The sequence below is a fragment of the Gordionus sp. m RMFG-2023 genome, chromosome 1 (genome assembly GCF_954871325.1).
Source record: "Gordionus sp. m RMFG-2023 chromosome 1, tfGorSpeb1-WG-v2, whole genome shotgun sequence".
Taxonomy (NCBI): domain Eukaryota; kingdom Metazoa; phylum Nematomorpha; class Gordioida; order Chordodea; family Parachordodidae; genus Gordionus; species Gordionus sp. m RMFG-2023.
This window is the reverse complement of record NC_088775.1, coordinates 55,759,945-55,772,825: the sequence shown is the minus strand read 5'-3', so window position 1 is coordinate 55,772,825 and position 12,881 is coordinate 55,759,945. Positions and strand designations below refer to the sequence as shown.

At 25.7% G+C, this 12,881-nt stretch overlaps 1 protein-coding gene across 11 annotated transcripts in view; it reads left to right on the top strand.

The window, feature by feature from the left end:
• LOC135923002 (AT-rich interactive domain-containing protein 2-like) overlaps positions 1-11,700 on the top strand; it is a 106,106-nt gene extending 94,406 nt beyond the window's left edge. For 5 of the 11 annotated variants that reach the window (XR_010571100.1, XM_065457582.1, XM_065457583.1 and 2 more), the window contains 2 exons: positions 9,884-9,975; positions 11,411-11,700. Coding sequence is in view for 4 of the 11 variants with exons in the window: in XM_065457582.1 (XP_065313654.1) it covers positions 9,884-9,975; positions 11,411-11,510 (192 nt within the window). In the remaining 7 variants the exon portion in view is untranslated. Of the gene's footprint in view, positions 1-9,883; positions 9,976-10,298; positions 10,463-10,510; positions 11,076-11,410 lie in introns of all 11 variants that reach the window. The other 6 variants (XR_010571099.1, XR_010571094.1, XR_010571097.1 and 3 more) reach the window with 5 other exon arrangements.
• The last annotated feature ends 1,181 nt before the right edge of the window (positions 11,701-12,881 follow it).

The window sequence follows — 12,881 nt, the reverse complement described above, 5'->3', positions numbered from 1 at the left end:
TCAACGGCCGGCGACGCGCCGATTTTTAGCCGCCGTTAACAAAATCGGCTTAAATCGGCGCAGTTATAAATTTTTATAACATAAATTTTTTTAATTGCTTAATAATTTTTTAAAAAAAAACAAATAACACTACTCTACAGATATCTCGGCATAATTTTTAATATTTATTAAATAATCCAAAATCGATTTCGTATTTATATAATTAATTATCATGTATAAAAATTATATTATTTAATTCGGGACATAATGATGATCTCCTTGAATTATACGTCAAACCAGCGGTAGAGAAAACTTTTTTACTAGGTGTGCTGGTTGCCGGAATGCAAAGAATTTTTTTGGCGAGTTTGGAAAGATTGGGAAGTTCACTCTTCTTTTCTCTCCAAAATTTTAGAACGTCCACATCTTATATTATCGTTTTCCAAGAAAACTGGCATTCTTGTTCTAAGTCACCTAACCTATAAATATGATACCTTCAAAAAATCTTTCATTCCTATATTATCAATTGATTGAAAAGATAATAAGTCAGCACAACATAATAACACATAATTTCTTGCTAGAATCTATTTTTTAGAGGTTTTAGAATTTGTCTGGAATTTTGGTTTGGATATAAAATATTTTTTTAAATCTTGCGATTTTGATGAAGTATCTGCTTTAATATTATGTTCAGAAGTCAAGTGTTTTAACAAATTTCCCGTGCTAATGTTTATTGAAAAGTTTTGAATTTTATAGCTAGTTTATATTTTACAAAAAATATATTTTAATTTAGTAAAGATTTTGGCTATATATGAGAAAATAATATTTAAAAAACAATATACTGTGAAAATGGCTTATTTGAATCATCATCGTCTCCAATAGCCTTTTCTAAGCAACAATTGCAGTAAAATTTGTCAGAATTTATGGAAATTGTTTTGTTATCTCTTTTTAAGTGTAAGTATCCTAAAAAATTTCTAGACTATGGATTTTTTATTTTCCAGAGTTAGGATATTAAAATTATTTATAGAATTATTATGCATCCATTTTAAAAATATGTAAAATCATGGTAACTTTTAGAATTTTTGATTGATTAAATCTATAATGACGTCAATATAATTATGATTTTAAAATAGTAGAAAATAAAAATTCATCAAAATCCTGATTGACATTAAAAAAATTACAATAGGGATGTTGACCTATTATTAAAATAAAAAGGTATAAAATATGAAAGTAATTTTTACGCCGGCCGTGCGCCGCTGATATGAAAATCGGCAGCACGCCGGCGAAATTTTCTTAAACAGCGGCGTTTTCGGCGTAACCAAAAAAGGTAAGCGGCCGGCGCACAGGTCTAGATATATCTCTTAATTTCTTGAATGTTAATTTGGACATGATTCTAGATGTAGCCCATTGAGCTTTTTTAAAGGTTGGGGAATGAACCTCAGACTTAAAATAATATTAATTGTATTCTCTTTGATACAATTAAAATTTTCATAGAATTTAAGAATAATTTATTTATTTTTTAGTTTAAAAACTATATCTAAATGAGATTTATCTGTTGCTTCTATAAATAGTTTTTCAATATCAATCAAAGTAATTAAATGATATAACTAAATTAATTGAATATTAAGTAAAATTTATTTGATATAGCCCTTAATTTCTATTGCATGTTAATTTGGATACTATTCTAGATGTAGCCCATTGAGCTATTTTAAAACTTGGGGAATGAACCTCAAACTTAAAATAATATTAATTCTATTCTCTTACAACATGATACAATTGAAATTTTCATAGAATTTAATATATATAATTTAATTATTTTATAGTGTGAAAACTATATCTAAATAAGATTTATCTGTTGCTTCAGTAAATAGATTCTCAATATCAGCCATAGTAATTAAATGATATAACTAAATTAATTGAATATTAAGAAAAATTATATATATCTCTTAATTTCTATTAAATGTTAATTTGGACACTAATATAATTTGAATGTTAAGAAAAAATAAATTGAAAATGAAAATAGAGACAAATATAAATATATAAAAATTTTATTAAAAGAATCTAATGTCAATATAAAATTTATATATATTATATTTTTATAATAAATAAATAATTTATATAATGCTATTAAATATATCAATGCAGATTCATTTGTAGGTCTTGGTAAGGTACCATTTGTCTTCAGATAGTGTAGAAATTTTAAAACCTCAGTTTTAAACAGCACTTGGTTGTCTAGACTCTTCAAGGCTATCCATAAAAAGTCTAAATAAAATATAAATAAATTATAGATATAAATTAGCTTTACTGCATCCCAGATGGCTTTTCTTTCAAAATTTAATAACATATTAGCATGTACTTAAGGTTTTTGTTGTTGTTTAGAGTTCCACATGAAAATTAACATTTCAATTATTTTAAAATTAACTTTTTGAAAATAAAGAAACAAAATACACTTATAATTTTTTTATGAATAGTAAAATATTTTGTGGGATTTATTCAAATATAGATAGTAAATAAAATCAATATAAATTTTAGATCAGTATTGTATAGGCTTTGTAGTAATATCAGAACAAAATTTGAGGGTTGGCACAGCCCTACTCTTTATTTTCCAAGTAGTTATTATCAACTTACCAATAAAATAAATAACATTAAATAGGATTTCCTATTTTATCCTTATTCAGCTTATCCTTAAAGTTTGTCAATTCCAATGCTAATCTAGTTATATTATTATATTTATCATTCTTATATATTTATACCTGGAAAAAATAACTGATAAATGTTCCATAACAATGAAACTTTTTTTATGATAGTCCAGGATTTCTCCAAACCTTTTGGTTATTTCATCGTTCCATATCCTAAAAATATTATTATATCATTTAATAATAATTATTCTTACAATTTAGAAGAATATTATCACTTCAAAATTTAAAAAGTTTTGAAAAACGCAAGCAAGTTTGTCTTTTAAAAAATAATTTAAAATGAAAAATGGAAATGTTCTCAATTTGAACGAATGCATTGTTTGCGTTTTGAAACGCTACATTGCAACGTTCAATTTGTGCGCACTATAAGTGTATATTTAGGTGTTAGGCTTTATCCTAAAAAATATTAGGATTTGACCGAATGCCGAGCTCAAAACCGACCACTTACTAAATATTCGATTGACCAAATTTGGTAGTAATATATCAATTGGAAAAAGTTCATTTTTTGGTTTATTTATCTATAAATTAGTGATCTGCATCGGGCCTAATTTTTCAAGCCCGGCCCGAATTTTTTTAAATATAGAAATCAATTTTTAAAAATACGGCGTCTACTTTCTATAAATAAAATCACATATTTTTATTTTACATAAAAAATTCAACATAAAATTGATAAATTTAGATATATTTAAAAAATTTAAAGCCCGACCCCGCCCAAATTTTTTTTAAAAGGCCAAATTTTCCAGATCTCTACTATAAATACGTGTAAATCATTATCCCAAAAAATATTTTTAAAATATCGTGATTTGACAGATAACTGATTTGAAACCGGGCAAATGACTAAATACTGCATTGCTGGCGATATCCATGGGAAATTTTTTATTTTTGGTTTATACGTTTACAATAACATGTTAAGCATTATCCTAAAAAATATTATGATTTGACCGAATACCGAGCTCAAAACCGAACCACTTACTAAATATTCGATCGACCAAATTTGGTAGTAATATTATTTGGAAAATGTTCATTTTTTGTTTATTTATCTATAAATACAATTATCCCAAAAAATATTTTAAAAATATCGTGATTTGACCGATAACCGATTTGAAACCGAAATACTGCATTGCTGGCGTTATCCATGGATAATTCTTCATTTTTGGTTTATACTTGTACATTAACGTGTTAAGCATTATCCCAAAAAATATTATGATTTGACCGAATGCCGAGCTCAAAACCGACCACTTCATAAATATTCGATTGACCAAATTTGGTAGTAATATTATTTGAAAAATGTTCATTTTTGGTTTATTTATCTATAAATACGTGTAAAACATTATCCCAAAAAATATTTTAAAAATATAGTAATTTGACAGATATCCGATTTGAAACCGGGCCAATGACTAAATACGGCATTGCTGGCCTTATTCATGTAAAATTATTTATTTTTCGTTTATACATGTATAATAACGTGTTAAGCATTATCCTAAAAAATATTATGATTTGACCGAATGCCGAGCACAAAACAGACCACTTATTAAATATTTTGTAGTAATATTAATTGAAAAATGTTCATTTTTGTTTTATTTTTCTATAAATACGTGTTAACATTATCCTAAAAAATATTTAAAAAATCGTGATTTGACAGATATCCGATTTGAAACCGGGCCAATGACTAAATACTGCATTGCTGGCGTTATTCATTTAAAATTATTTATTTTTGGTTTATACATGTACAATAAAGTGTTAAGCATTATCCTAAAAAATATTTTAAAAATATTATGTTTTGACCGAATGCCGAGCACAAAACAGACCACTTATTAAATATTTTGTAGTAATATTAATTGAAAAATATTCATTTTTGTTTTATTTATCTATAAATACTTGTTAAACATTATCCCAAAAAATATTATAAAAATCGTGATTTGACCGCTAACCGATTTGAAACCGGCCCAATGACTAAATACTGCATTGCTGCGTTATCCATGGAAAATTCTTTATTTATGGTATATACGTGTACATATACTTGGTAAGCATTGTCCTAAAAAATTTTGAAAATATTGATTTGACCAAATGCCGAGCTCAAAACCGACAATTTATTAAATATTCGATCGACCCAATTTGGTAGTAATATTAATTGAAAAATGTTCATTTTTGGTTTATACATCTATAAATACGTGTAAAACATATCCTAAAAAATATTGAAAATATTATGATTTGACCGAATGCCGAGCTCAAACCCCAGGGCTTAATAAATAATCTTAATTAAAATAAATTTTTAATGTTAAAAAAAATAATTTCAATATTACAAAAAATTATTCCTCCCTCCACCTCTGTCGAGATTACCTGAATGCCTGGTATTTTTCAATTTCATGAAAATTCTAAAATTTTTTAAAAAAATTTTTTGGCATTTTCTAAAGCAAAAATAAAAAAGTGAAAGTACATAAAAAAATAATAAATAAATAATAATTTTAAATATTAGCCGTTAAAATTTAAAATTATTATATAATTATAAATCATATTGTTTTAAAAATGTCTGATTTCCCGCCATATTTAATTTGGTAAGCTGAGGCCGTGCCAGGCCCTTCTAATTGTCTTTATTTAAACTATATATCTACAATTTTAAAGTAAAGACGATTGAGATAAACAATTATCAATATAATACAATTGGTTACAATTTGGTAAACAAAAATATGGCGGAGTTTACATTGTATATAAATCATGGCTTATTACAAAATGGTCAATTAATATTACTACCAAATTCATTTAGTAAATTGTATAATATTTTCAAAATATTTTTTAGAATGCTTAACACCTAATGATACACTTATAAACCAAAAATGAAGAGATTTTGACCAATAACGCCAGCAATATTATGCCGTACAAATTTTCTATTATTTTTCGATTCTAAACCTACTCATTAATTAAATATCAAAGAAACCTATATTTTTTAAAAATTTTTTAGTTTTTTACATGTATTTACACTCAAATATAAAAAAAGCGCTATCCAATAATTATTCTGGTTTCCTAAGAATATATTTCCATATTTATGCCTTTAACGCCCTTTTATGGATATATATTTGTTAAATTTTGCAATTGAAAAATAAAATTTAAATTGTAATAAGCTAGTAAATATATTTTTTTTCCAATAATATTAAGTAAAAATAGAATTTTAAATTATTTAATCTCAATTCAGCATCTTGTTGATATTGGATTTATTCCCATAAATGATGATATGGATAATCGATTATCAAACCATTTTAAATTATAATATTATTATTAGAATCTTATAATCATGGGACCCTCTTCCTCGGTTATCGGCCAATATTATAAAATTTGCCGATCCGATATTAAATGACGTCTTTAACAAAAATAAAATGTTATAAATTAAAAAGTTATATCTAAAATCATTTATTTTTATTAATAAAATATCCATATTTTTTTTTGTTATTTATTTGCGCATTCTGTTTATAAAATTGTGCGATAATCTCTTCAGAATCTGTTTTAGTGAAGCTGGTGATATTGACAGTTTCCATCAGGCTGATTTCTGATAAATTGGATATTTTGACATTTCTAAAAAGAAATTATATTTGTTTATTACTTATTATGTATATAGATTAATGTTGTTACTTATTATATAAAAGTTATTTAACAATAAAAATATTTTATATACTTTTAGAATTGCAATAGAATTGAATATAAACTATAACTGATCATTGTAATATATTTAAATGACATACGTTATGGTATAATTATATTATAGATGTTATACTAATAAAAAGTATATTACAAAAAAAAACCATCGGTATCTTGAATACAAAATTAGATATTTAATATCGGATCGTATCAGATTATTAAGTGGGGAGGGGGGCATTATCAGGTAGGTTTTGTCCCCATAAATTTTATTGGGGATACTTAGGTCCACTTATTATAAGCCTTTGGCTCTATAATAGGTTTTTATTAAAATAATTTTGGGTTTTTATATAAATATGTTTTTTTTTCATAATATATTATAGTCGTTATTTTAAAAGGTTATTAACTTTCATTAAATTTTAATTAAAATTCTTCTTTGTTTTGATATATTGTATACATTTTTTGGAGAAAGGGTAATGTAGGCAGGAATTTTTTTTAGCTTAAAATGATAATTACGAGAACAGGCATATTTATGGTGGGGGGAATTACCACTCTTGCGCATCTGCTTTGAAAATTTCACCTAAAATTGATTAAACAAATAAGCTACGTTCCTATTATATAACATATTAATACATTTAAAATAAAATGTTATTACCTTCACTAAAAATTCACTATATTTCACTTTTTAAAATTGATATAAATTAAAACAAGATTTACCTAAATTGAAATATATAAACCAAGAAATTTTGATATATGCGGAAAGTAAAAATGATTTATTATTTTTAATATTTTTTTTTGACACCCAGAATTCTTAACTTAAAAGGGTGGGGTTTGAGTCTAGCAAAAATACGAGGGTACGGGTTCACATCCCATATATAAACTCTTCGACAAAAAAAAGGTTCGGGTTCAGAGAAAAAAATTTTAAAAGCGGATTTAGGGTTTGGAAAGCATAAAGAAAAATTGTCCCAATATTAATAAAATAACAATTTTTTTTAATATTCTACTAAATATATATCATAAACATAATTTACTAGCAAAAAATTTATATTTTAGTTAATGTTTTATTAAATCGAACAATCATAACATGTTCCAAAATATCCTCTTTAAGATTATTGCGCATATCTGACAATATGCATCATATTTTATTTATTAATTGAATATCTAGAAAAAATAGATATTATTTTATATACTTATTTATATGTTTTTGTCCTATTATTTTACTCTCAAAAATTGATATAAAAACTAGTGTTGTTAAACGGCTCGTTTTGAGCCGATTTTTTAAAACGGCTAACTCAATATTTTAGGCAGAAAAATATTGCCTAAGCCTCGAGATTTCGATAATATATGTCTAAGCCTTTGTTCCTTCTGTGAGCAAAATCTTCAGGCCTGCGTAATATTTTTCTGGATATAATATTGAATTAGCCGTTTTTAAAAATCGGCTCAAAACGAGCCGTTTAACAACACTAATAAAAACAAGTTAAGCAATATATTCCTATTATATGATTATTTATAGCTTAAATTATCATTTATAATAATATTTTACCTATAAAATTGAGGCAAGATACTAAAAATTTTGAAAAATGAAAAATGCGAAAAAAATGGCTTTATTTATAAAAAGGATTCGGGTTCTGCAAAAACATGAGGGTTCGGGTTCACATCCTTGCTATTAATTATTTTTAACATAAAAATTTAATTACTTAATTTCATTTCCTACTTCAATTTTTGACACGATATATAAAAATAATTGTTAATTCCAATAAACCGATGCAACTTTTTTGATGAACAAAAATTATTCCATTATTAAAAAAGTAAAGATAAGAAATAATATATGAAATTTTTAAAAGTAAAAATTTATCAATAAAAAAATTACCTTCTTTCGGTTTAGTAATTTATAGATCAAATATTTTTTTATCAATTATCATGTAATAAATGCTTAAAAAGTCTTAATTTATGACTAATGATCATTTTGGGTATCCTAGCGAAAAAATTAACTATTTAATCCCATTTTATTTATATAATGAGTATTTACGAAAGTGAACCCGAAGATATAAAATTTTTTGAATAATGGTTTTACTGAGTGTTTTTATTACTCTATTGTGTTTATATGATATAGTTTAGCAGACAATCTATAACACTAAAAACTCCACATCCTCTACATGCCATTTAATTTTGATGTAAACTTTAAGAGAGCCTTTTTAGCAACTCTCATCTGTATTAAAATAAATGAGTAGCATGTTATACGAACTCTTAATTCAAAAAGATAATGTATTGGAGCTAGTAAATAGTCCACGTTCTTATATTGAGGAAGATGAATTATTTAGTTTCAAAAACTCCATAAATTTAATATAGCTTCTAACAATGTAGAACAATTACTATTTTTGAATATACAGTCAAACCTGTCTAATTCGTGTAACTTCCTAATTTGACCAAAATTTTGAGTCCCCAAATTTCTATTAACTACTTTTAGAAAATGCCTTGATAAATTGGAACTTTGAAAAGTCAGATTTTTAATTTTTTATCCATTTGGGTAAGACCTCTATAAAGTTAACATTTTTTAACATTCCATCATCTTTTTTAAACTAATCATGTCAAATAACAAAATTAACAAAGGAAAAAATAACAAGTTAAAAAATTTAGGATATTACTAGATCATCATACTCAAAGAGAATGTGCTAAAATATTATTTAAATGAACTGTTCACAATATTCATAAATCCATAGAGGAAATTATCAAACGCAATGCAAATAAAATATATTCTTCCAAATAAACCAACAAAGATAACATTTTATTTTATAAATTAATTTTGTTTTTTTTTCTTGTTCTGTATACAACCATTTTCTAATAATTATATACATTCTTATTTTGCATAAGTTTATGTATAGGGGTGACCGGGTATAATGTTATCTCGAGGCAGGTAATTTCTTAAATAATTTAAAAACTAATAAACTTATTTGAAATTTAAGCATATGTATTTTAACTAGATTAAGTAGGCCCAAAAATGTTTAACACAAAATTGCTCATAAAAAATTTAAATGCAAATTTAAGTTTTAACACGTCAAAAGTAATTTTTTACATTTTTATTAATTGATTTTTTATAAATGTTACTCAGACTAAATATTAATGTTGTGTTTGGATACTTAATTGCTTTTTAGTATAGGCTAAAAAGTTTTTGAACTTGGCATTTTATTTAACCATCACATTTCATGATGGTTATCAATATATATTTTTTTCAACAATTTCCTGACTTGGTATCCTGGTAAATTAACCCTTTTCTTGCAAGGTAATAACTGAGGTAAAAAAAAATTATAATAGTTTTTAATCTAAATTCATAATTCTTTAATTAAGTTATTAGTCATTTGATTAAAATAGTGATTTAAATATATGTTTATCAATCATACTAAACTAAATAAATAACCAAATTGGGGTCAGACTCAAATGGTTGGGTAGACGTAGATAACCCCCATTTTAAATATTAAACTCGCTCAAATTTCTCTATTAAGCTTTTATATTCTTAACATTTAACCCAGTCGGAATTCTCGACCTTCGCATATATCATAAAAATCAATCGTTTTATATTATATTTGTAGATTCAAGAAGATTCTTTGACTAAGAATGTCCGTTTGATATCAGCGTTGATACTTAGAAACATTGCTAAATATTCGCCAGTAATTGGAAAAAGGTACTTCATTGTTTTTATAATCAAAAATTAATATAGTGTGTAATACAAAACTGTATTTAACGGTAATAGGAAAAAAACCTCCGGCAAAAAACCCCATGGAAAAAAAATTCAAAAAGAAAAGAAAATCATTATTTTTTAAAAAAAATTTCTTGTCAATTTTTCTTAAATTTTTTTCTCAATTTATATTTTTCTTCCCATTTTTGCTTTAAGTCATTGTTAATCTTTATTTTTCTGATCTTTTCTCAATTTTTTTCTTCTCAATTTTCCCTTAATTTTTTTAATATAACCTAGCAATAATTAATATTGATAAATAATTTTATAAGCGAATGCCACAATCATTAACTCCAAAAAAAAACACAAAATACTTACGAAAAAATATTCGAAGTAATAATGTCTAAATGTCAAGAAGGGGATTTATTTCCTGATCCATTATATATATACATGGATTTCGAAAAGTCTGCTATGAGCGCGGTTAGAACTGTCATTGGTATGATTATTAATATGTTAAATTATTTATATTTATTTTTTCAATTAGGGGATCACATCATAATCAGAGGATGCTTTTACCATTTGTGTCAAAGTACCCATAGAAAAATTTAAAAGCTAGGTCTGGAAAGCCAATACAGAACCGATGAAGCCCTAAGCTTCTTTTGTGGCATGATGGACGGCTTAGCATTTGTTCCTTAATGTGATATGGGCAATGCAATGGCATTCCTTAGATCGGTTACTCCGAGCAATGGTAAGGATATTCTTGAATATTTTGATAAAAATTACATCAATGGAGTATCAAGTGAGGTCACAAGAAGCAATTCTTAATCCCAGACACGTCGAATTGGCCCTCGATTTTCTCCAGAAACTTGAAACGTGAATGAAAGCACTCTATCCGACGAAGAACGCATGCTTAATCAATGCGAAGGTTGGAATTATCGTTTTTTCTAATCTGGTTGGGAATAAACACCCATCAATGCGAGGTGGCTGCCGATGAAACCAAACTTGAACGTGTAGGTAGTTGGGCACTGAAAACAAAATCGCAGTGCTTAAACAAGAAAAAATGCTGATGTTCAAATTGGTACTGGGAAAAAAATATGAGTAATCTTTAAGTAATGAATTGGGGCCTAAAAATATTTATTATTAAATTATATTTTTATAATATTCTTTTCTAAAATACTAATTTGTTTATATCTTATTAAATCCAAATAAAAATATACCGATATTATTAGATCTTAAGTAAATTCGAAAAAAAATTTCGGGGTTTTTTTCCTGGGGGTTTATTTTCCGGGGGTTTTTTTCCGAGATTCATTTTTACCTTATAAAATTTTTGAATTTCTTTCAAATTTTTTAAATATTTTATGTTCAATTCTTTGTTCACTGATTTTATAACAATAAATATGAACATACAAAATCATATTATAATGCTTCTAATATTTTATTTTAGGAAAATTAAGATTTACGAAACTTATATTTCAATGTTGGCATTGAGCAGAACAGAAGCATCTCGAACGCTGGCTCAAACTCTATGGGAAATTAACCATTAATATGATTTTGATAATATTTATGAAAATATTTAAATTTTTTCTGTAACTTTTGTTGAATTTGCGTTCTGTATATCTTATATATTTGTAAAAAAATAATATTTTATGAATAAGTGTATATTTAAAAATATTGTATAATTAGTTATTTTTCTGACTTGTATAGCTATTATATATATATGAAGTAAAACAAAGAAGGTATTCAAATAAATGTTTAGACTTATAAGAACAGTATAAGGCCATGCCCTATTTAGATCCTATGTTTACAATCTTCCACAAACAATTTAAAATCAACATTAAAAGGCTCCATTGCTCCCTAAATGATATATGGAGGCAAATTACTTCTACCCTCCCCCAGTCATCGAAATATTAAATCAAGGTTTTAAAGAGGTTGAATTAAAATCTATAGTGGGCTGGGGCATATGAAAGTTTACCCCTCTATCAAACGCTTTAGATAAACTCTTGATTACTTAGTTTACTTAAAAAATATCCATTACCTTAAAAGCATTCTTATTGAATTCCAAATGTAACATGGCGTTGGGCAGCAATCTCCCTTCCTTATATTAATGTGTGGAGTTCCGAATTTAGAGACTGAACGTTTGTTTATAAAGTCCTTTTATTAATGAAGGTGTTAAAAGAAACAAATAATCACTAGTTTAATTATTTTATTTCCAAAACCAAATACTAGTGAATTTTTTGTTATAATCGGTTCTATACCGTTCAATGATAATATTTCCGTATAATTAAATATAAGATAATTTAAATTTCCAGAAGGAAATCCAAATTAATAAAAATAAAAAAAAATTAGCACCAAAATCTTACTATCATGGAATTATATTTAAAATTTCACCCAAAATACATGCGTTAAGTTATGTATCTGGAGAAATCAACAAAAATTAAACTATTTTTAACCTGATCATTTAGTAATTAAAATAATTGTAAAAGATTTCATATGTAAGACTCGAGCATATTTTACCAATTTGAATATCTCGAAGATATTGAGTTAGCATTAGCCTAAAAATTTTTTACTTTTATGGAAAAAATTAAAGGCAAACACAGAAATTGGTATAAAAAGAAAACGATACTTATCATCCTTTGGTATTTTTAGTACAATATACAAATCAGAGACCTGCAGAAGTACAATTTGCACTGCCGGCCTGGTTTTTTTTCAAAAAATTTTTATGGCCCGGCTAAGCCTTTTTTATGAAAAAATTTTCAGGCCCGGCCCGAATTTTTTTTAAATATATTATTTTTATAGTTTCAAATATTTGGTTTTAAAATTTCAGGCCCATCCCGGGTCGTATATATTTTAAAAAATTGAAATCCGACCCGGATTTAGAGCCGGGTCTGCAGGTCTCTGGTACATATATATAAAGC